At 50.8% G+C, this 24,097-nt stretch overlaps 2 protein-coding genes across 2 annotated transcripts in view; one reads left to right on the top strand and one right to left on the bottom strand.

The window, feature by feature from the left end:
- FMO5 (flavin containing dimethylaniline monoxygenase 5) overlaps positions 1-24,097 on the bottom strand; it is a 241,443-nt gene that overhangs the window by 149,572 nt on the left and 67,774 nt on the right. The window lies entirely within an intron of this gene.
- On the top strand, positions 20,837-22,291 carry S100A7 (S100 calcium binding protein A7). The gene is made up of 2 exons (XM_056122798.1): positions 20,837-20,977; positions 22,127-22,291. Exons 1-2 carry the CDS (start codon positions 20,837-20,839, stop codon positions 22,289-22,291), a joined length of 306 nt encoding a protein of 101 aa, XP_055978773.1.

The raw sequence follows: 24,097 nt of genomic DNA, 5'->3' as shown, positions 1-24,097 counted from the left end.
TTTCACCGAAACTCTTCAGTGCCCCCCCTCAAGAACGTCATGTAGGGGCTGGAGACATAACACAGCGGGTAGGGCTTGCATGCAGTCAACATGGCTGACCCTGGTTCGATTCCCAGCATCCCATATGGTTCCCTGAGCACCGTCAGGAGTAATTCCTGAGTGCATGAGTCAGGAGTAACCCTTGAGCATCGCCGGGTGTGACGCAAAAAAAAAAAAAAGAAAAGAACGTCATGTGACAACTGGAATGGGAAGAAATGGGAGTGAAGATAGAGGGTCGGCAACTACACCACCTCCGCTTTGCTGATGACATCGTTCTAATAACACCAAACATTAGCCAACCGGCACAAATGCTGGCTGACTTCAACAGTGAGTGCAGCTGAATCTCACCAAGACAATGTTCATGAAAAATGAACTAGTCCTTGACGTTCCATTTGCTCTCAATGAAATGAACATCTCCGAGTGCAGCAGCTATATGTACCTGGGTTGAGAACTCAACATGAGGAACGACTTGGCACCAGAACTGTGCAGGAGGAAGGGTGGCATGGAACACCTTCAAGAGCGTCAAAGAAGTTGTTAAGAGGACAAAGAACCTCCAGCTCTGGGCACATCTTTTCAACTCCACTGTTCTTCTTGCACTAACATATGCCTCAGAGACCTGGGCCCTATGACAACAGGATACGCTATTTGGGTATCTCAAAGAGGAATTGAAAGATCTATGCTTGGATTATCACATTCCTTCTCAGTGAGAGAAGGAATCCGGAGTTCCTACCTCCATTGATGATCAAGAATCAGGAAGGCTGTCTCGTTTGCCAAGGCATCGAAAATCAAAAGGACTGGACACGTAAAGTGATTTAGAGATGACCCCTGGACTAGAGCTGTTACTGACTGCATTCTACAGGATATAAAAAGGACAAGTGGCTGCCCACCTACGAGACAGTCAGACTTCTTCGTCAAAATCCTGAACAAACGATTTGAGGCTCTTCATGTTCCTGGAGTGAGCAGATGCTATTGGGCTACACTAGCACATGACAGGGACGAATGGAGATATTATTGGCATTCGCTAGAGCAAATCAAAGATCAACGGGATGATCACAAGTGATACAAATGACAAGTGATACCCTGTGATACTTAGGAGCTACTCCTGGCTCCGTGCTCAGGGGTGACTCCCGGTGGTTCTTGGAGGAGCACCCTGCTGGGGATTGAACCAGAACTGTGCAGTAGGCCTTCGAGCGTCTCCCTGGCCCTGCGGCTCCTCCCCTGGTCTGATTTCATGACAAGACCTTCCTGTGCTCATTCCGTCATAAACAGCCTTTTCCTACCAGCTCATGGGCCCTCCATACAAGGGCTCCTCTATGTGACTGTCCCATGCCAGGAGAAGCAGCAGGGGAATAGATTTGTCTTCATGCTGGCAAAGGAAACTGCAGGAAGCACAAGGGCCATTTACACGAGCCGATTTAGCCTTTCCAAAGACACAAAAATCACCAAAAATGTGAAGAATGCTGGTAGCCTAAGGAGGAAAGAAGCAGGCAGAACCACCTGATGGCCCTGAAACGCAGAGAAAAATTCAGAGGCCAAGACAGAAGCATTCTCACTGGAGGGGCAGTAGTGCGGGGACAATGCTTGCCTGCACAGGCCACCTGGGGTCCATCCCTAACACCACACAGAGTCCCCAAGAACCACCAGGAGTGACCCTGAGCACAGTGCGAGGAATAAGCCTAAACACCAATCCGAGAGAGAGAGAGAGAGACAGACAGACAGAGATTAAGAAAGAAAGAAAGAAAGAAAGAAAGAAAGAAAGACAAAAAGAAAGACAGACAGAAAGAAGAAAGAAAGGAAGGAAGGTATGAAGGAAGGAAGGAAGGAAGGAAGGAAGGAAGGAAAAGAAGAAAGGGAAAATTGAATCCTCAAAGAGATTGAGTAGTAGTAGATTTCCAGAAAAGTGACTTCAGTGGAAACAAAATGTAATCGAATCAGCAGCCTGAAGGACACAAGTGACAAAGTGTGGAAAGCACAGGTTTCTTTTCTTCACGAGAGACAAAGGGACAAACCCAGAGCAATCGGAGACTTCAGATCAAATAGCCGATAATGAGAGCGTCCTGGGGCAGGAGGCAGCTCAGGCATCAGAGGTCATGCCTGGAGGTCAGTCCCTGGCACCAAACACCCTCCGTCCCTGGCACCCCTGGGTGTGGCCCTGTGCTTCCCGGCTTGTGGGGCCTGTGCATCAATCCTGGTTGGCAGAGGGCTGGCAGGAACACTGCTTGCAAGGGCTCTGCCAAAAGAGAACAAAAGGGGTGTCGGCACGGACGGGAAACCAGGACGAAGTACACGGAAATGCAGCAGGTCTGTAGTCCCTGGCAGAGCCGAGGAGACCAGCTTCCACGGTGAGGCTAGGTCTCCCTGCAGAGACCCGGGATGTCTGAAGCGGGAGAGAGTACAGGGGCCAAGAGCTGACCTGGCAGAGGGTCCCCCAGCACCACCAGGGAGTGACCCTTGAACACAGAGTCAGGAGTCATCAGCCTGGAGCATTTCTGGTAAACGATGTCTTGGTTCGATGCAGGAAGTCACATTGTTTGAATAAAGGCGGCAAACAGGAGTGGAATTAATGCCAGAGAAATACTTCAAGGGGTTACATTTGAGGGGAGTCTGTGGGAGGGACTGAGAACGCCTTTTAAAAACCTCTAGATGCTTTTCTGAGCCATTCAGCTATTTTCGGAGCTGAATTTCAGTTTTACATGGAATGAGTTTGCTTTATTTTCTTATTCAGTAAAGGCCCTCCCGTTGATCGTCGATTTGCTCGAGCGGGCTCAGTAACGTCTCCATTGGAGACTTTGTTGTTACTGTGTCTGGCATATCGAATACTCTCGGTAGCTTGCCGGGCTCTCCGAGAGGGGCGGAGGAATCGAACTCGGGTCGGCCATGTTGGCCGCTTGTAAGGCGAACGCCCTACCGCTGTGCAGCATTGTTGACCTCTGGAACTCTAGTTTTCGGGCCCATCCCTTGCATCTGACTGACAGCGGTTTGAAACCCAACACTGCTAATGGTACTGCTAATGGAGCCCCTCCAGGAGTGATCCCTGAGCACAGAGCCAGGAGTAAGCCTTGAGCACTGCTGGGTGTCACTCCAAAAACAAAATAAGAATTTTTTTTAAAGGGGGGGAGTTCAATTCTGCCATTGCACTCACTCCCCTACCTCTTTTCTTTTAAAGAACTTGCCAAAACATTAAAAAAAAAATACTCCAATTTTCCAAATAAAATTGGCACTGAAAAGAAAAACAAAATGGGGGCATTTGCCCTGTCCAGTGCTACATACCCCTGAGCTGAGGCCCCCGCAAACTGCAGAGAGGAGACAGACCAGGGACACTGCATGGCATGGCAACCCCCTCCTGTATGCCGCCGCCCCCCCCCCACCCCAGGCTGCTGCACCAGAAAGGAAGAGGCCAAGGGCTTGAGTGCAGGTTCAGAAAGTTCTGGAAGGCAGGCTCACCCAGCCAGATATCCCCAAGGTGCTGGTGTCCTAAGGTGGTAAGCTCTGGGAGTTGGGCCCTGTGCTGAATGAGCAGCGCCTGCCTTGGGAGCTGTAGCACCTAGTCTAGACCTCGCCGCGTTTGGGGGCTGCCAGGGTTAGGCCTGGGGGTGCTGACCGGCCCTGGGGCTGCTGAGGCTCCAGCATTACTTAGCACTGTGCTCGCTTGGGTGCAGCCTTTGCCTCGCTTGGGTGTTGCCTCGCAGCTACAGAGGAGGCAGCGGGAAGCTCTCTCACGACCTGAACGGCAGCAGGAACAGAAGTCCCAGAGGAGCAAGGTGATGGACAGGAGAGGGCCAGGGCCAGCAGGGACACGGAGGGAGGAGTGGGAGGGAGCACTAGAGAGTCTCAGTGTTGGGCCCATGGGGTTGGGAACAGGAGATGGCTTCCGGTGAGAAACGGCCAAAAGCACTTTGGTTCAACGCCAGGTCGAGCCCTTCATGAAAACCCACGGTGGCCTTTGTCGGTGGCCTTTTGTCATCAGACCTGGGGTTTCTCTGTGGCTACGTGCAGATGCTGCCACCTTGGTGAGGTGGGGTGCAGGGGGATGAGTCGGTGCTAATCGGATTAGACTTGGCACAGGGAAGCGTAACCTGTAAGTGCTGATTGAGAGATCCCAGTCCCCTAAGCTGTTGGTTGAGTGCCACAGAGCCCAAAGGCAGGGCACTGGGGAGATGGCCCTTTGCTTGGAAAGTGGGGATGTGGCGTGTCTCTTCCTTCCCAGCATTTTTTCATAATATCCCGGAATAGCCTATAGATCATAGAGTAATGTTGAAGCTGGACCAAAGCTTAATTTTAGACAAGTATGACTATCCCTGCCCCAAAGCATAAAGATAAAGGCAATTTACCCCAGTTGACTCTTCCCCGGAAAATCCTAACCCTGTCTTTGTTCAGGTTTGCAGATGAGATGAAGTATTGCCCACCGCTCAGCCCACCTTGGGTTTACTGTTTGTCTGGACCCTTCTCTACTCCTTTGAAGAGGAAAACTAGATGCTTGGCTAGAGGCTTCCAGGAAATCATAAAACCAAGGAGTCAAAGATTTCTCCATTGTACTTTTTGCTACTTTAGGACTAGGGACAGAGTCACTTCTTTGACTCCAATCTCAGAACAAAGGACTGTAATAGGATCTGAAGGTGGACACCAGATGCTCCTGGCTCTCCCCCTTGGCAACACACAGCAGGGGACCCTTATCTTCATAGAAAGACCCACATGGAGGACTTTGAGAGAAAACCTATAAAACTAACTCTGCAAAGGCGAGGGACACACTTTCTCGTTCTGGTGGTCAGTGGTCACCCTCATCTCCACCTGAGATCTGTATTCTCAGCTCTCCCTGCTAGAGAAGCCCATGTTTTCTCTTGAACATTATTCTCTCTCTTTCCTTTCTCATGATATCTAAGTAAAATAGCTTTATTCTTCTTCTTCTTCTTCTTCTTCTTCTTCTTATTAATTATTTATTGCGCCTGTCCTCCTGAAATATTTATTTATTCTGGTTTTGGGCCACAACTTGGTGGTGCTCAGGATTTAGTCCTAACTTTGTGCTCAGGAATTACTCCTGGCAGGCTCAGGAGACCCTGTATGGTGCTGGGGATTGAACCTGGGTTGGCCACTGCAAGGCAAATACCCTACCCGCTGTACTGTCTCTCTGGTTCCTGAAATTCTTTTCTGGGAGGGAAGGTGATGGACTTGAATAGCCTGAGTAAGGTTTGGAACTGACTTTCCTTTCCTACAAAGAGCAGTTCCCTGCTCTAGCTGATTCCACGGCTCCTAGAGAAATCGGGTGCAGGGACTACTTCCCAAATGGGGCAGAGCAAGTGGAACCAGGTGCGGTGTGACGGCTGCCTAGAGGGGCTGGTGAGACGTGAGGTCTGTGCCCAGCAGGTTCTCAAAGCAGATACTCCTCAGTCCTACATTCCCGAGGCACGGTGTGGGGGTGGGCAGGGGACTGAGCACCATCACACCCCACCCCACTTAGCAGGAAGCAAACCCGAGTGCTAGTACTTAGAGCCGGCTCTGTGCACCTTCTCATTGCAGGCGTTGGGCTCCCCACACCCCTCTTATCTCTACCCTGGCTCTTCCTGATGCTGGGTTGCTGGCCTGTCTGTTTCTTCTGCATCTGTGCCCAGCACCCTGTGCCAGGGCCTGGACAGGGTCAAACTCTCAGGACCTCTGCTTCCTGCCCCAGGAAGCTGACCGCTGATGAAGGGACACAGCTTTTTCTCCAGGAACCCCCAGTGTGAGGAAGTGGCCCTGGGGTGAGCTCCAGGCAGGAAGACCTGGAGGGAGTGCTGGGGGGACAATACTCCCAGAGGGGTTGAGTTTGGAAGGGGGCTGGGAAGAAGGGGCAAGCCTGCATAGGATTCTGAAAGTGGCAGGAGGGAGCCACGAGGGCAGACTGAGGCAGAGAGGTGGGAGGATATACCCTGTGTGATTCCACGTTCCCATGAGCCACCAGTGCAGGCCCTGGCCTGGCTCCCCGGATCGGGGGCAGCTGGGTCCCCAGGGTGGAGGGCCAGGCTGAGGCTCCTGTTCCTAGCTGGGCTGAAGAGCTCAGAGGCAGGCAGAACTTTCTCTGCAGGGCAGAACTGAGTGGGTGGACCCCTCCCTCAGGCCTCGTTCCAGGGGTGGCTCCCCTTGGGCTTCATCTCAATTGACTGTCAATTAATCACCACTCCCTGTCAGCAGATAATCACAGAGTGTTTGCATCACAATGATTTAGTTAATTCAGCCAAGAGTCACTTTGATCTTGCTGTGGGGCAGGCCTGGGCTGGGGGTGGGGGTGGGGATTAACAAGCGGAGGTACTCTCCCTGTGACCCGCACCCGGACATCTGCAGGCCAACTTGACCCAGGACCCTATATAGATGTCCAGGGAAACCGTACAGGACTTCCTTTCTTCCTTTGTTTTTTGCTCAGGCCTGACTCCTGGCGCTGTACTCAGGGATCCCTACTGGTGGGCTCAGGGAACTATTGGGATGTCTCAGAGGGAACCCAGTCGGCCTCTAGCAAGGCCAGCACACTGCCCACTGTCCTATCTCTCTGGCCTTTCTGCTGGGGAGCTGAGGCCAAATGCTGGTGGGAGGATGAAGGAAGCCAGAGCCTGAGCTAGAGCTGAGGAGCCTGTGGCAGAGAAACCCAGCGGGGAGGGAAGAGAGAGACCAGGTGGGGAAGGCAGGTCGGCTCCTGGGCTCTGGAGGGGACAGTGTACCTGACTCCAAGGCTAAAAGCACATCTCTGAGTGCGAATGGACCAGAGAGCAAGTGTAGCAGGCAGGTCAATTGCCTTGCACATGTCCAACCTGGATTTGATCTCCTGCATCTATTATGGTTTCCTAAGCCAGCCAGGAGTGATCCCTCAGCACAGGAGTCAACCCTGAGCATCTCCAGGTGTGCCTCAACGCCCCCCCCCCCCCCCCCCCCTCCCCGCCAGTCAAGTAGAGGACTGGCTTTTATACTGGTGACCTTCTGATTCTCTGGGCTGATCAGGATTTAACAAGGAAAGTCTGGGAAACAGTCCCAAGCAAGCCTGCAGGACTTGATCAAATCTGAATTTTAAGGTCACTTTAAGTGAAGAATGAATAATGGGATTAGAGAGAGAGCAGGAAGGATCAGAGAGTGCAATAAAAAAGGCTGGGGGAAGGAACATATTCAAAACAAAACAGGTAATATTTTTGGAAGGTTTACTAAGTGTCAGTAACTCTTCCAAGCATTTGACACTCATTAAGTACTTTAATCTTCAAAACAATGCTTGATCTAGATGCGATTTTGCAGGTGGGGAGGAAAGGCTTAGAGGGGTGAGGTAATTTGTCCGAGGCCAAGGCTCGGTGAGGGGCGGAGCAGGAGCGGAGCCACAAACCCCGCTGAGTGCTTGACTTTACAGGGAGCTGTCGAGGGTAAGAGTGCCTCTGCAGGAAGAAAGACTGATGGAGAGATTGGTGGAAGGAAAGATTGATGGAGAGTCCGTGAGAAGCAGGTGAACCCCACCTTTCCCACCTTTGCAGGCAGATGACTCACCCCCCACCCCCCCAACCCCAGCAGATTCTGAATGAGGATCGCAACTGAGCTGAAGGCAGAGGTGTGGCTGGACAACCAGGGGTTAGTCTGAAGTCATGAGACCATCTCTGTTCCTACCTTCTCTCACCTTCCAGAATGTGACCCATCATCGTTCCTTCATCTTAGGCTGGAAACTGGGGGATTTCTTTCCTGGGAAACCAACTTTACCAAGATGCCCCCCTTGTAAAACAACTCAGGTCACGCTATAGTGAGCATTATTGGTTGACAAACCTGCCTTTGAATTAATTTATTTTTATTCATGTTTTTGGTTTTGGGCCATACCTGGTGATCAGGTTTTAGTCCTGATTCTATGTGCAGAGTTCTCTGCTCCTCCCACCCACCAACTTTTAAGACATAATCTCCCCCCAAAAGTTTCAAGTGTCTCATTCTTAAGCAGGATCAGAGGAAGAAGGATCATTAGATTTCTTTTTCTTATTTATTTATTTATTGGCCTTTTTATGGTCACAACCTGAGATGCTCAGGGGTTACTCCTGGCACTTCACTCAGAAATCACTCCTGGCGGTGCTCTGGGGACCATATGGGATGCTGGGGATTGAACCTGGGTTGCCCCTGTGCAAGGCAAACACCCTCCCTGTTGTACTATCGCTCTGGTTCCTCTTTATCTATTTCCTTTTATAGGGGGCCCCATGCCTGGTGGTGCTCAGAGCTTAATCCTGGCTCTGTACTCAGTGATCACTCCTGGAGGGCTCAGGGAACAATGGTATGAAGTGTCAATCATTGAACCTGGGTTGGCCACATGAAAAGCAAGAGACTTACTGGCTGCACTCTCTCTGGATTTTGATAAGTGACTTTCTATTTTGTTCTTTGCAGAGAGAGTGGTTCTGGTAAACCAATGGACCTTGACCAAATCAAGAATTTTTCTTTCTTTCTTTCTTTCTTTCTTTCTTTCTTTCTTTCTTCCTTCCTTCCTTCCTTTCTTTCTTTCTTTCTTTCTTTCTTTTTTTAATGTTTGGAAGCATCTCATTGCCCTTTATAGATGGTTAATGCATTTTTGTAAGACTTGTTAAATACTGAAAACTGTAGTCCTAGAAAAAACACAGGACAACTAGAAATGAGAGTTATTGGCAAAGATGGCCAAGTCCCTCCTGATCTCAGTTGTTTCATTGCCAATAAAGTTTCTTTTCAATTCAGTTGTTGCTGTGCTTTTTATGGGATGACAAAAACAAAATTTTTTTGTTTTATGAATGGCTTATGGGGTCAGAGGACTCAGGAGGGAGCAGAGCAGGGACACTGATAATTAATGAATGATGTTGATTGAAAGGTCCAGGATCCAGCTTGTGGAAGGGAAAGGCAGTGACCAAGAGGAGAATCAGGCTTGTTGGGGTGTGCTTATTGCTCCTGGGCGAGGTCTTCAGAAGAGGTCAGTGAAGTCGCACCCAACAAGTGTTCTGGGTGGATCTATAGTGAAACACAGGAGGGCTGGGGTGGGGGAGGATGCATGGTTAGGGCAGTCTAGCTCCAGGAATTCTAGCAGTAGTAAGAAGTCACTGGGGGTAATGAGAAATCGTGGGTGATGGTTTTATGAGCCACAAATACAGATCCTCACCAGTGATTTCAAGGTACCCTTCTACCCTGACTCCTCTGGGCTGACCCAACACATAGGTAAAAGGCTAAGAGTGTTCAGTGCCTATAACTGTGCTTGATAATTAATAAATGGTTTTTGAATGGATAATGTAATGTTCTAGCAAGCTACCGAGAGTATTCGATATGCCAGACACAGTAACAACAAAGTCTCCAATGGAGACGTTACTGGGCCCGCTCAAGCAAATCGATGATCAACGGGAGGGCCTTTACTTACTTTACTTACTTTAATGTAATGTTGAGGGAAGAGTGAGCACTATGCATGAACTTCATTTTCTGTTAAGTCACCTCAAGTGAAAATGTGCAGAAAATGAAAATAGTGTAGACGGAGATGTCTGTGGATGGTTAAATTGGGTTGAACTAGCTTTTGCATTTCCTTTTTTTTTTTTTTGGAGGGGATGCATATTAGATGATGCTCAGGGCTTACTCCTGGCTCTGTGCTCGGGCATCACTCCTGGAGGTTGTACAGGGAACCATGTGGGTGCCCAGGATTGAATTGGGATGGAGCGCAATGCCAGCAAGACAAGCACCTTACCTGCTGCGTTATCTCTCCAGCCCTTTATGTTCTAACTTAAAAAAAATAGTATGCATAACGTTAAAACCGATCCTATAAAAACTGCTTTCAGGTTTGAAAGCAGATAAAGAGGACTAAGTCACGAATCATGGAGGCCCTGGGGGACTAGTGAGAGGAAGGACGTGGGGCGAGGCGACTCTAAGGGTGGGCTGGAGAATCTGAAGGATTCTGCTGGGACTGAAATGGTTAAAGGACACAGGATGCCTCAAGACTCCAGTGTTCTGGGGCAAATCACATGAGCGAGTCTGGGGCTGAAGCAGAGAGTAGAGGGGACTCAAGGCTTGGGCGGTTTCTACCTCTGGTCCTGGGTCAACAAGAGACCAGGTAAGGCTGGGATGGGGGGGCGGGGGGCGTGGTTAGGGGGCAAGAGGCACTGGTTCAAAAAGTTAGTTAGGTCTCGCTCTTTCTCCCTTTAGTATTCCTCTTCTTTATTCCTGTCAATTTCAGTTCTGCTTTTTCACTCCTACAGGCCCACTGGCAATTAGCTGGTAAATGAGCACCTCTCAGGCACTGCTTTGTGTAAGTTTTCCTGACCCCCAGCTTCAGGGTCAGAATGAAATGATTGCTGATTCAAACATATTCAGACAAAGCTGTATCACAAGCCTGGGCCAGAAGATCGACAAGAGGGATGTAGATATCTTGGCGGGCCCGTAAATCAAGAATGCTGCCAAAAGCTAATGAGTACACATGCTGGAGCACAACAACCAGCTCTTAGGACACACTGGATGTGTGATCCAGTTTGTGGATGTGTGATTCAGTCTCACGAGCAGGAGAGAGGGGAAGGAGAGAGGCGAAATCTCCAACAGGTCTTCATGGCTACCAAAATATCTTATTGATTGCTGTATGTAGATTGTGGATGGGAAGGAATTAAACATTTCCTCTGCTTTTTTTTTAGTATGACTTATGTTTCAAAGGTAAAGGCCCTCCCGTTGATCGTCGATTTGCTCGAGCGGGCCCAGTAATGTCTCCATTGGAGACTTTGTTGTTACTGTGTCTGGCATATCGAATACTCTCAAGTAGCTTGCCAGGCTCTCCGAGAGGGGTGGAGGATTCGAACTCGGGTCGGCCATGTTGGCCGCTTGTAAGGTGAACGCCCTACCCGCTGTGCTATCACTCCAGCCCTATTGGAGGAGGAAGCATTTTATGCACAGATAATAAGAACCCTAGATGATAAGTCATAAGGAATGATAGAATTAGAGAATACTACTGAAACATCAAATGGAAAAACTCAGGTAGGCAATGACAATCAGCAGATGGAGGTGTTGATGGAGATGTTCTCAAGGAGAGTCTGCCTGGAACCCTCTGGAAGTGGGTTGGCCATGTGGGCTGAACCTCTGGAGTTGGTGCTCTGTGGAGGACAAACTGAATTAACTAAGTCTAACTAACTAATTTCTATTTGGAGAGCGTATGGAGGGTTGAGAAACAATAAAAAACACTTCTAGGGGCTGAGGATAATATAGTGGGTAAGACATTTGCTTTGCAATCCTGCAGCTTTGATCTCCAGCACCACCTAAGGGCCTCTGAACCCCCTTCCTGTCCCAGGTGGGAGCTCTGAGCACTGCCATATGTGATCCCCAAACAAAGACTCAAGCCAACAAAAACAAACCATTGGATATACTCAGTCCAATGCAGAATATGGAACAGCCTATGGCAAAGCCAAAGAAACCTGAAAGATTTCTTTGATTAAAAGAGGTTGAAGAGGGTATGGTGCTGCCAGCAGGTCAATCTGTACCTGTGAGGCGAGTGCATCGGCAGCCTGATGGCGCCTTTGGACTTCCAGATACCCAAAAATTGCTGCTGTGCCTTTGGCCAGACCCCAAAAACTTGGGGCACAGATTACCAAGAAAGTAAACGAAAATGGGGCTGGAGCAATAGCTCAGTGGGTAGGGCATTTGCCTTGTACGTGGCCGACCCAGGTTCGATTCCCAGCATCCCATATTGTCCCCTGAGCACCGCCAGAAATGATTCCTGAGTGCAGAGCCAGGAGTAACCCCTGTGCATTGCCAGGTGTGACCCAAAAAGCAAAAATAAATAAATAAATAAAAAATAAATAAATTAAACCGCCAAAAGTTATGTATGTGGGAGACACATCCACAAACCACCTCCGGCTCAGCTGTATAATCGGAGGCAAGGCCTATCTGGTTCCTGATCAAACTGCTTAACGGCCATGAACCCAGAGATTCAGAGACAAATTTCGGAACCCAGCTGGTTTTGGCAGAGATGTGTCTTGTCCCCTGGTCCCTGCCCACCCCAGGGGGGAAAGGGTGTTATCCCTCCTCCTGCTCCCCCTTGGTGGCTTGGTGGCTGCCATCCTCCAGAGGCCATTGGACAGTCAGGTTTGGGACCGCAGAGATGAGACATGAGAGGCCTCACAGGATGAGGGTAGAGCCGGCCCTTTCCTCCCTGCCCTAACGAGATCCTGAGTTGCTGCCCACGAATGGCCTCTCTGGCTCCTGATCAAGCTACTTAACGGCCATGATCCAAGAGACTCAGGAACAAATCTCAGAACCCAGCAGGTTTTGGCAGAAATCCCTCCAGATTTAATTGTTAAAATTTAGGAATTCCAAAATCACACGGCCACTACTGCAGCCACACAACATCATGTGTTATTCATAGGCAGCAGTAGAAAACAAATTGTCTACTGTTGCCTTTTTGACAGATCTGAGTGTTGGGGTAAAATCCCAAATAATAATGGTGGGTCTGGTGTCAAAATGTTAAATGTAATCAAAGTAGAGAGAAAGTAATGTGGAAATCATCTGTCCCACAAGTATGAGGAGGGTGTGGGATGGGGGGTATACTGGGATTTTTGGTGGTGGAAAATGGGCACTGGTGAAAGATGGGTGTTTTATTGTATGACTGAGATTTAGACCCGAGAGCTTTGTTACTGCTCTCACGGTGATTCAGTTACAAAGACACGTGCCCCTTATCAGTAATTTAATTTTTAAATTTTTTTATAATTTAAAATAAAATTATAAAAAAGGAAAAAAAATAAAAGAGGTTGAAGAGGGCTGGAGTGATAGCACAGTGGGTAGGGCGTTTGCCTTGCACGAGGCCAACCCGGGTTCGATTCCCAGTATCCCAGATGGTCCCCTGAGCACCGCCAGGAGTAATTCCTGAGTGCATGACCCAGGAGTAATTTAGCCCTGTGCATCGCTGGGTGTGACCCAAAAAGAAAAAAAAAGAGAGGTTGAAGAGGGTTGGAGGGAGAGTACAGGGTTTTAGGTGCTTGCTTTGCATGGGGGAAGATCCTGGTTTAATCCTAGGGACCAACCCCAATCCCAGCCCTAGTGTTCACCTCAACCCATCCCGCTCCTAAAAGAGGCCAAAGAAAAGCAATAATAAATTGCGTTGAGGGTTTCTTTTGGGGATTCTTTTGTTTTAGTTTACTTTTTTGCTTTGGGGCCACACCCTGGTGATGCTTGATCCCTACAAGCAGGGATCACACTTGGCTGTGCTCCTGGCTCTGCCCTCAGGGAATCACCCCTGGTTGGGCTCAGGGAACCCTAAGGGGTATGGGGTCATCAAACCCAGGTCTACTACACGCAAGGCCAGGACCTTACCTCTGTGAAAAAGCATTTGTGAGATAATCGTTAGTTTACAAAGAACAATCTCTTTGTCCCCCTCACAAGTCCCAAAGACACGTGAGTCTGTGAGTCAGGACAAGCATCAGCTTGAGTGAAATGTGGCTCAGTGTAGATCTAATCTCTTGGGCCTCCACACTGCTTCCTCATGGAGCTCTGGCACGTTTGCAAGGATTGTTATCACCTCCCAAATTCAGAGAGTCACAGCCATTCCTGGTTTCATTGCCAAAGCTGGGAACTCCGCGGTAATTAGAACAAAGACAGCTGTTCCCAACCCTTGAACAAACATGTTCAAGTTATGCTCCTGAAAATATAAAATAACCCCTAAGATTGACATTTGCTCCTTAAACAAAGACCGTTCCAATCGAGAGCCCGAAGTTGCCCCTCTCCAATGGCCGGATTCTGGGTCGCAGCAGTTCTGCTTCTGTGGGTTGTGTGTGTTTGGCTTTTCTTTCTTCTCATGGTGGAGGCAGGCTATGCTGGGGATGCTCAGGTTGGCTTCCACTGGTGCACAGGGTCTCCTGCCACATGCCATATTCATTGGGCATTTCCTGACTCTGTGTGTTTCTTACAGAATTATCTTTGAAGAAAAGGCTTTTGGGGAGAAAAAAAATAAAACCCACAAAATACCCTCCTTGTCATTGTCGTCATCTCTCAAGGTCACTGATTTATTAAGAGGAGTGAATCAGGCTGTGAAAAGAGAGACACAGTGGCCAGGGAAGGGGCTGAGTTCCTGGGCAGTGCTCTGAGGTGGTCAGTTTCAAAATACTGATAAGGGGCACGGAGAGGAGCTGCGTGTGTATGTGTGAGTGAGTGTGTGTGTGTGTGTGCGCGCGCGCGCGCGCATGTATGTATGTGTGTGCGCATGAGTATGTGTGCATGTGTACATGCAAGTGAGTGTGCATGTGTGTGCGTGTGTGTGTGCGTGCGTGTGTGTGCGTGTGTGTATGTGTGTGTATGTGTGTTGGTGTGGCTAGCAGGAAGAGCCTGAGCATTGCTTCTGTCCAATCAGTGGGACTCTGGAGAGCAAGACCCCAGGCTGGGCAGGAAGGATCTTACTCTGTCACCCCCTGGGGCTGGGTCCTGGCAGGAGGTGGCCTGTGACCCAGGGCCAGCTCTGATTGTGCCCTGAGAACTGAGCTGCAGGGAGACAGGAGGAGTGGAGGGCTGAGTTGGGCAGAGGTGCTAGGGCCTGGAACATCTTTGGGGAGAACCCGCAGGAATCTGGGCGGCGTGGGAGAGGGCCAGGGAGGTGCCCAAGATCCCACAGGGCGGAAACAGAAACCCTTCCTGGGCAGTTTCTGGGAAATGTTCCCCACCCCAAGCAGGGTGGGACCCCAGGAGGACCCCAGAGCTGAGGAAGGAGGAAGAGGCACTCCTAGGATGGGGGCAGGAAGTGTGGGCGGGGGGTACTCAGAGGGAGAGGAGGAGTTGGGGCTGAGGGGTTAGGAGGTGAGGCCTGGGTAGGGCTGGGCGGGGTGCACTGTGGACGCTCTTCGCACTCCTGCTTCTCTCTCCCCACTGCAATGGTTCATTGGTCCCACCCTGTGTCCCGTACAGTGGCTGCTGCCACCTCAGCCACCTGCTTGCGGAAACGCTCAAGCTCAGAGTCGCAAACGCGCTTGAATGTGACCAGGTCTCTGCCTCTGTCAGATGTGGGGGCGGGTGGGGGGTGACTCCCCAGTGGTGCTCAGGGAACTCCACTTCCTTCCTTTCCCGGGGACTCCCAGTCAACCAGAAGGAGGCTCAAAGTGAGGACTTGAGGATGCAGGGACCACCAGCTCCACTGGGATGGGGGCTCAAGGGCCCCCAGGTCACATGTGGTGCTGCTGGCATCTATGTGGAATCAGCCAGGCTGTGAGCATCAAAGCCTGCTCCTGATCTGGGCCATTTCTTCAGTCCCCTAAATTAAGAAAAAAAATGCTTCTCTCCTTTGGGCATTGCTGTACCCTGGGGTGGTTGGAGGGTGCGGGATGCCAACTGTACTTTATTTTTGACAGTTTCTTGGAAGCCATACCTGGCTGTGCTCAGGTATCCCTCCTGGCTGGGATGGAATCCGGGTCAGCCACACACAAGGCAAGCGTTTTTCCCGCTGTCCAGCCTCTCGCCTGCACTGTCTACGTGGGGAGCTCCTGTGCATTGAACTCTTCATCAGCCGAGGCACACGGGAACCACATTGCACACCCCCTCTGCACGCTGCAGAGCATGTTCTCTGCTGAGTGTGCTGGCACAGGGGGGTCTGTGGTTGTTCCCACGTTATTATTTTTTTGCTTTTTTGGGTAACACCCGGCGATGCACAGGGGTTACTCCTGGATCTGGAATTACTCCTGGAGGTGCTCAGGGGACCATATGGGATGATGGGAATTGAACCCAGGTTGGCTGCGTGCAAGAAAAATGCCCTATCTGCTGTGCTATCACTCTAGCCCCTATTCCCACATTTTGGCTTTGTGAATAGTACTGCAATGAACAGAGGGGCACAGATGTCTTTCCTGAATAGAGTTTTGGGGCCCAAGGGGGGTAGAAGCCAGAATTGCCAGCTTACATGGTGGCTAGCTCTGTTTTTAACTTCTAGAAAAAGCTCCACGCTCTTTCAAAATGTGGGTGGCATCCATGTCAGCCAGTGGCTAGCACCTGCCTCTGTTTACCTTTCTTGTATTTGCATTTCTACCTAAGTCCTACAGTCCAGGAAGCAAGCTGTGAATGAGACACTTGAAACCATAAAATTATCAGTTACAGTCAAGCAGAGCAACATTCACATAACACACAGAAACTGAAGATAATGAAGGATGATATTAAGGCAAAATTATCAATAAAGAGAAAAGTAACCCTTGAGAAGCTCGAACCTGGTGTGCTGTTTTCAGTTTATTAGTGTTCAGTTTCATTTAAAAATTTATTTTTTTGCTTTTTGGGTCATACCCGGCAATGTTCAGGGGTTACTCTTGGCTCTTCACTCAGGAATTACTCCTGGAGGTGCTTGGGGGACCACATGGGATGCCAGGGATTGAACCCTGGTTGGCTGCTTATAGTAAGGCCAACGCCCTACACACTGTACTATCGCTTGGGCTCCTCAGCCCCATTTTAAAATAGTCTTAAATAACCACAATGAACCACTGTAAAACAGTTTCTTTTTGGGGAGACAGGGGGGGCCACACCTTGCAGTGCTCAGGAGCTCCTGCTGGCTGCTGGCTCAGTGCTTGGGGGTTGCTCCTAGCAGTGCTCAGGGGTCCACACAGTGCCAGAATTGAGCCTGGGTCTCCTGCACACAAAGCCTGTGATCAACCTTTCAGGGTCCTCAGTTTCTTTTGTGACTGAGGTCGGTATGGAGAGTGTCCAAGTATTGAAAATAGGTAAGCGAATCTTCATCATATTTTTCTGCAGTGGATGAATTGGGAGGTGGACTGAATTCCCCTCATCCTTAATTTTGTTTCTACAAAAGTTTGGTGACAAGCATGGAAATAATAGATTTTTGCTTTGATTTTTCAGTTCAGCTCATCCCCTTGGAGCTGATGTCGATTTGTTTCATTAAATTGATTTAAAAAATCTGCCGCAGAAGCTATGTCATTTTGGAATCAATCAAGTTGACTCATAAGACATGCAAGCGCCTTTTCTGGTGAAAATCTGATGCAGGCAAGCAATGTTTCTTTTCTTTTCTTTTCTTTTTTTTTCACCACAGCATTGTCCAAACTCAGTGATTCTGATTTCCTTTCTTTTTGGCCACACTGAGCAGTGTTGAGGGTGTAAGCCTGGCTCTGTGCTCAGGGGTCTGCCAGGGGTCTGTGAATGTGGTACCCGGGATTTGAACCAGGCTGTGGTGCCAATTGACACAGCCACCTGCAAGGCAAATGCCTTCTCTCCTGTACTAGCTCTCTGCTTCCTCAAATGATTCTGATCTCATTGGTTGCTTTAATGACATAAAGTAATGACCTATATAAGCACATACTTAGACATTTTGGGTCAGCTGACTTCAGACAGTACACAGTGAATGCATTTATAACCAGTTTTTAAACATATACAAGGAAGGTCCTTAAAGAGAGCTGGAGTTTCATCAGAGGCACCTGATAAGATATTTCTTCCTTCAAGGGGATTTTTTTTTTCTTTAAAATCACTTCCAGGGTTGCGGCTAAGGCACTTGCCTTACATGTATTCTGGCACTGGTTTGATTCTCGGCACTACATAGGGTCCCCCTTTCCACTCCAGGAGTGATCCCTGAGCACAGAGTCAGGAGCCCTGAGCATAGCCAGGTGTGGTCCCCAAACAAAACAAAACACCTCCCTCCCAAAAACACACAAAAAAGCTCTTCCAATGCATGAAATATTTATTCTCCTTTAGTATAAGTTTACAATTTCTTAAGCAAATAATAATCTGTAGCATTTTTTTTCTCTCATGAATTGCACATATGTGAACAGTAAGGCTGTTTCCTAACAAAGCTGACTCATCGAGCTCTATGTAGAACTGCGGTATTTATAAACACTCACTAATGAGGCTTTGGTTTCTTGAGCCACCTCATCAGTTCTTCTTGACCTGTCTTATTGCTCAAGAAAATTTTCTTGGTAACATCAGACTCTGGCGTATTGCCTCATTCAGCTGGCAGCATCCATTCTCCACCAATAGTATGTGGGTTTCTCTATTTAGCAATCATTAACAAAATATTTCGAGCATCTTCTTGTTTGGTTGCTTTTAAAAAGATTTTTGCTGATGTCAGCTGTCTCAGACATTGATCTTTAAGTGATTAAAAAGGATATAAATCCTTATCTTTCTTGGTTTGAAGGGTGTTGGGGCTAGGGACCATCTTGGTGATAGTGGTCCAGGGCTGCTCGTGACGGGGCTTGGGAACTATATGTGGTGGTGGGGATTGAGCCTTGTGAAGCTGGGCGAGGGTTGGAGTCCTTACACAGGGACTGATCTCAAGCTTCTCCTCCAACCCTGGTTTCTTCTGAGTGTGTGTATTAAGCAGCCTCACTGACTATTTGAAGTTAGAGGGAACATGGCCTATAAGACTGTTTTCACTCCCAATATCATCTACACACTCAGTGGTCTCTAAGATGTCACGGGCCTCGCCAAGGGCTGCACAACTGGCTGTGCTCAGGGCTTACTCCTGGCTTTGCGCTCAGGGATCTGTCCTGGTAGACTTGGGGGACCTTATGGGGTGCCTGGGCTAGAACGTGGGTCAATCTGTGCAAGGCAGGTGCCCTGTCCACTGGACCATTTCTCTGGTCCCTGGAGCTTGCACTTTGAACCAGGGGCTCTGGAGGTGCTCTGTGGCTAGTTGCTAATTGCTCCCTTTATACCCATTCTCAAAGCTGCTCTGCGTTATATTTTACAGTGTGACACGTCTGGCTCCTGCACCCTGTTTCTTTTGCAGGAAACACCTGGTAATAGAATTGTCGGAGAATTCCTGTCTGGTGGCGGGAGACGTCAGAGGGCCTGGAGAAACTGCGGAGGCACAGCGGCAGGTCTATTTGTGTCTTTGTGCCTTTTCACATTGTGTGGGCATGAACGTGTGTGGGTATGCATGTGCATATGTGCATGTGTGCGTGTGCTGGTGGGTACGTGCGTGGGTGTGTGTGCACACGTGTGCCAATGATTGCCTGTAAATGTGAATGTGTATGGATGTGCAAGCGAGTCAGTTTGCATGTGTGCGTGCACATATGCTGGTTTTCCCATTGGTGTGTATGTGCATGTATGTGTATGAGCTAGGGCTGTGAGGGGAAGAACAGAGCCAAGAGGGTTGATGTTAGGGAGGATGCTGGCTCTGCTGGGCCCAGAGACACACCAGGCGCAGAGAAAGGACAAGGGGATGCCCAGACACTGCTCCTGGGCTGGGTGAGAGGCAGCTCTGAGAGCGCTGGTGCCTGGCAGGTCCCCCTGGGGGTCAACGGGGGAGGCGTCAGGCCGGCACAGGTAGTGAGCTGGGGAGGGGTGTGCTTCTGGAAATTCTGTGACTGGAAAAGTGCCCCCCCCCCCGCCCCACACAAACTACTGTGGATTCAGTGGAATCAGGGAGATGCACGCTCTTAGTGGAATCAGGGAGATGCACGCTCTGGGGAGCTGTGGCCTGCCTCAGCGGCAGAGCTCCTACTTACTGACACTTGGTGACAAACTCCTGACTCATCCAAGGCACAGTCGGGCTCTGATTACACCTGCAAATCCCCACATGCTCCATTTCCTGGGGCGCAGTGGCTCCCCCTTCCCTCTGTCACCACCCAGGCCACAGGCTCTGTGGGGCCTGGCTTGGGGAGGGTCGGTGGTTTGAGTCCCACCCTAAGCATCACCTCTCAGGATGGAGGGTGGGACCAGCCTGGCTTTGGAGGCATAAAAGGGCAGTGCTGGCCTGCGCTCAGCTCTCCAGTTCTCTCCTGGTACCTCCCCATCAGACCCTGGTGAGTCCTGGCTGCCTCTCGGCTTCTCGGGGGGCAGAAGCCCTGTTCTGCTCCCTGCTCTCTCCAAGGCCTGCGTCAGGGAGAATCTCTCCCGCTTCTGCAGATTCCAGCCCCTCCTCACCCACCCCCCTAAGCAGGCACTGAGGAGCGCCTGCCCCCCCCACCCCCCCATCCTAGACCCTTCAGGTCAGCGTGTCCCCTGGTGGTGTCTGGGTTCGAGTGTTCTCAGGATAAGCTGAGAAGCACCTGGTGGGCAGCTCCCAGTCAGTCGCTGTGTGTTGGCCCCAGCCCAGAGCCTCCTCACTGAGTGCTGGCCTCATTCTCACTGGGTTGGGGACCCCACAGTTCAGCCTCTGAGTCCCAGGAGCAGATATCCTTTTCCCTTTGTGCTCCACCCTCAGTCCCTGAGCTTGATGCCAGCAAGCCTGACTCCAGCGGGATTCCTCTGGGGACCTCTTGCTGAGCCGTAGAACTTTTCAGAGGGCGTCCTGGGGCAAGGGGAGGTCATGAACTTTATAGGGTTTCTGGGCTCTTTGGGGCCTTCTGGAAGCATCAGGGGAAGCCCTGAGCTGGGACAATGTGGAGGGCCCTGGGATCGGTAGGGGGTGGGGAGGCGGGGGAAAGCACCCTGGAAGGGGCAGATGGTTTGCAGCTTCATGCTGAGGGGCATCATGTGGGTCCTTGGTCGTGCCTGTGAGAAAAGAAAGTTCTGGGAAACAATGGGCTTATCTTACCTTTCCTGTTGGCCACCTTCGATGGGGGCCCCCCACCCTGGTTTTAGTGCTGACAGATCTACAGGCCGATTCCCACCTTTTCCAGAACCTTGAATTAGAGTCTCTAAACTGCTGGCGCCCGTTTCTGCTCTTCTCACTCATCACTGCTACCCGCTACCTCACGTCCCCCGAGCTCAGCCTGCCTATCCCTGTCAACCTGCCTTCCCTACCCCAACTTCACCTGGATGAGGAAGCACCCACCCTTCTGCTCCCTTCCCCCTGGGCCCTTATCCACCTGCAGTCCACCTCCCCAGCCCCATCTTCCCCAGCCCAAGGTGAATGCCTCTGTGTGTGTGTGTGTGTGTGTGTGTGTGTGTGTGTGTGTGTGTGTCTCCTGCAGCTCACTGGGAAGCAAAGATGAGTAACAGCAAGGCTGAGAAGATGCTGATGGAGCTGCTCGAGCTGTTCCACCGATATGCTGGCGATGCAGACACGCTGGACAAGACCAAGCTGGAGAAGGTCATGAAGGAGAACTTCCCCACCTTCCTCTCAGCCTGTGTGAGTGGGGGGCTGACGCAGTCGGGTGGTCCAGTGTCTGAGCCTCCCCGTCTCTGTAGAAACCAACTCTGGACCTGGGAGCTTCTGGCTCAGACCTAGTTGGGGGCACATTTCCTTGCTGAGCGGTTACAAGCATGGAAACCATCACCTGCTCCCAAGGCTGGGCACCCTGGGATGCCAGGTGGAGATGGAGCAGGCACTGTGCCAGGGCCGGAACGAGCCTGCAGGGAGAGACCTGGGGGTGCTGGTTAGGCTGGAGGGGTCAACACTGAGGCTGCAGAGTGGGTCACGGCGGTGAGAGGGACTGGGCAGGAGGGTCTAGGGCCCAAACCAAACATTTAGGTTTAGACTGAGCTCTTTGCCTTCCACTGCTGTTTCTGGTAGTTTCTCTGTCTGCATCCCGAGGAGAAGTAATGTAGCAAAATGCCAAGAGAAAGGAAGCCCCTTAAATTCAGGAGAGTCTCTGCATCTTTCTCACTGTCTTGTTGAACTTCCTTCACAAGGGAACCGCTGGCCCGCGCTGAGCTCATGCCACAAACAGCGCCCACAGTGCCCTCCAGAGACAGATGGTTCACAACTGTGACTTTTAATTTTTTAAAAAATGTGTTGGGACTGCAGCCAGGGGTTCAGAAGTTAGTCTCAGTGGTGCTGGGCCCCCTGTGGTGCTGGAGCTCAAGCCTGGGCCTCAGACCTCTCCCACTGTCTCTAAGTCCTGAAACTCTTTGGTGGGGCTGCGGCAAGTAAAGGTAGTGCTGAGACGGCCGGGGGAAGGATGTCAGGCCAGAAAAATGAGTATTGGGCTTCCGAGGGGTCACAGGCAGAACTTGCCAGAACTTTGGATATCTTGTGTGCGTTCTCAGTCAAACCCAAGAGTTGCAATCCCAAAGTCAGAGAAGGAGTTTCCTGCTGCCCCCCCATTCTTGTCCCATGCGCATTTCTCCTGTCCTGTCCCCCAATTCCTCCCGACCATCAGTGTGGCCAAGGCCCCTACTTCTTCACCATGCTGCTGCTCTGTGAGGGCTAAGTAGTAGACCCAAGCACAAGCTGGCCTGAGCAGCGATCAGAGACCCAGGCGCTGTGCTTCACCACCGAGCCCCGTGCCACCAGAGGTAACTGGGTTCACTTTTGTTTGCTACCTTCTCCCTGCAGGAGAAAAAGAACCCCGAGTTCCTGAAGGAGTTCTTCAAGAAGGAAGATAAGAACAAGGATGAAAATATCGGCTTCCCCGAGTTCCTGTCCTGCCTGTCTGCAGTGGCCATTGACCTCCACAATCAGTCTCACGGCCAGAAGTCTTGCTCGGAGGCCCAGAGCTGAGTTGAGCTCTCCCGCCGTCAATAAAAAGGGCCTCTGTGGTGCAACTGTCCACGTGCTTTTTCTTTCTCAGGGGCGAGTTCATGGCTCATGCCTGGTAGAGCCGATTCTGGGGTTTCTTGCTGAATATTGTGGTGCTTGTTTTCATACCAGGTTAGAAGTTTGGAGATACGCGCGTGCGCGCGCGCACACACATGCACAAACACACACACACACAGACATACTCACACATGATATCAGGAGGCCTGTCTTTAAGGCTTTAATCACCTCCTGAAAAATCTACAAAATTTGCTTAAAAGTGAGACTCCCTGGGGCTGGAGCAATAGCACAGCAGGTAGGGTGTTTGCCTTGCATGTGGCCAACCTGGGTTTGATTCCCAGCATCCCATATGGTCCCCCAAGCACTGCCAGAAATGATTCTTGAGTGCAGAGCCAGAAGTAACCCCTGAGCATCGCCAAGTGTGACTCAAAAAGAAAAAAAAAAGTGAGACTTCCTTTCTTGTACTGTACTCATTGCCTTTACATGCTACCTTGTTTATTTTGGGGCCACACCTGGTGCTTAGGGCTGACTCCCAGCTCTGTGCTCAGGGATCACTCCTGGCAGGGCTCAGAGGACCCTCCGTGGTGTCAGGGATTGGGCCTGTATCAGTTATGTTCAAGACAGGCACCTTACCACCATCTCCCATACTATCTTTCTGGCCTAAACAGTATTTTGAAGTCTTCGACCATCTTTGAAGTCTTCTGCTACCCTTGCAGGCACTGGGCCACCCCAGTAATCTCGGCCCGGGACTTGGGAGCCTAAACAGAGATGAGTTTCTTGAGAGGATAGACACACTCTGAGCATCACTCAGTCTTGGGGTGGAGCAAGGCTGGCCGGTGATCTGAGCCCACCCTTCCCTGGCAGGGCCGAGCCTGGACATGGCACTTCTCCCCACTGTGCGTGTGGGGTCTCTTACAGTGCAGGTGACAGCCATCCCGATATGATCCCTTGATCCCTGGGGGAGGGAGGAGATAGAGGCTGCACATTCAGGGCCACCCCCAAAAGAATCTAGTTTGGGGGTATTTTTCTAACACAGTCTGATAAGTCCCATTCTCCCCTCAAATGTCTATCGGCTGCCCTATGGTGGCCTGTTCCATTGCTGCCCCCTCGGGCAACTGTGGTGGGATCCTTTCAGGGCCAGAGAACGACCCCTCCTCTAGCTCCAACAAGCCCCTTACTGCCCTGCAGGAGTAGCCCGGCCAGGAGCAGGGATGGCCACTGTACTGGGCTTGGGTTTCATTGCACTGTGGGGTTGTCAGCTCTCTACATCTGCCAGAGTCCAACTTTCTTCGGAGGTTGGGTGGGCCCTCCAGACGGTGTGGCCTTAGCCCTGAACTCACTGCAGAGACAGCACCCCAGGCCCACACAGGTCAGGGCACCCAGCACCCCAGGGCCAGCCTGTAAAGGGCCACAAGGCCCACCTGTCCTGGATGCAACTGGGGCATACTGCCCACAATGCCACACACTGTAAAGGAGTGATGACCAAGCCCAGATCTACATACTGCCCACATAGCACCTGGGACTGGGGTGACCACCTAGGGCCCCACTAGCTAACCACCTGGGGTCTCCGTACAGCCATCTGGGGTCTGTGAACAGCCACTGGGGTCCTTGTATAGCCACTTGGGGTTTGCGGGCAGTTACCTGATAGGCAGCTTCTGGTGCTGTGACTTTTGGCTGAGGATCAATTCCTTGTTCCAGACTGCCACCTCCTTTGGGTGTTCCCCCTGGAGACCTATAGCACAGGCTGTTCCCACAGGGCGCTGAGCCACC

Source organism: Sorex fumeus, unplaced genomic scaffold, assembly GCF_029834395.1.
Source record: "Sorex fumeus unplaced genomic scaffold, SorFum_2.1 ptg000047l, whole genome shotgun sequence".
In the NCBI taxonomy this organism is placed as follows: domain Eukaryota; kingdom Metazoa; phylum Chordata; class Mammalia; order Eulipotyphla; family Soricidae; genus Sorex; species Sorex fumeus.
Note: the sequence above shows the minus strand (reverse complement) of the source record. Positions and strands in the feature narration are given on the sequence as shown.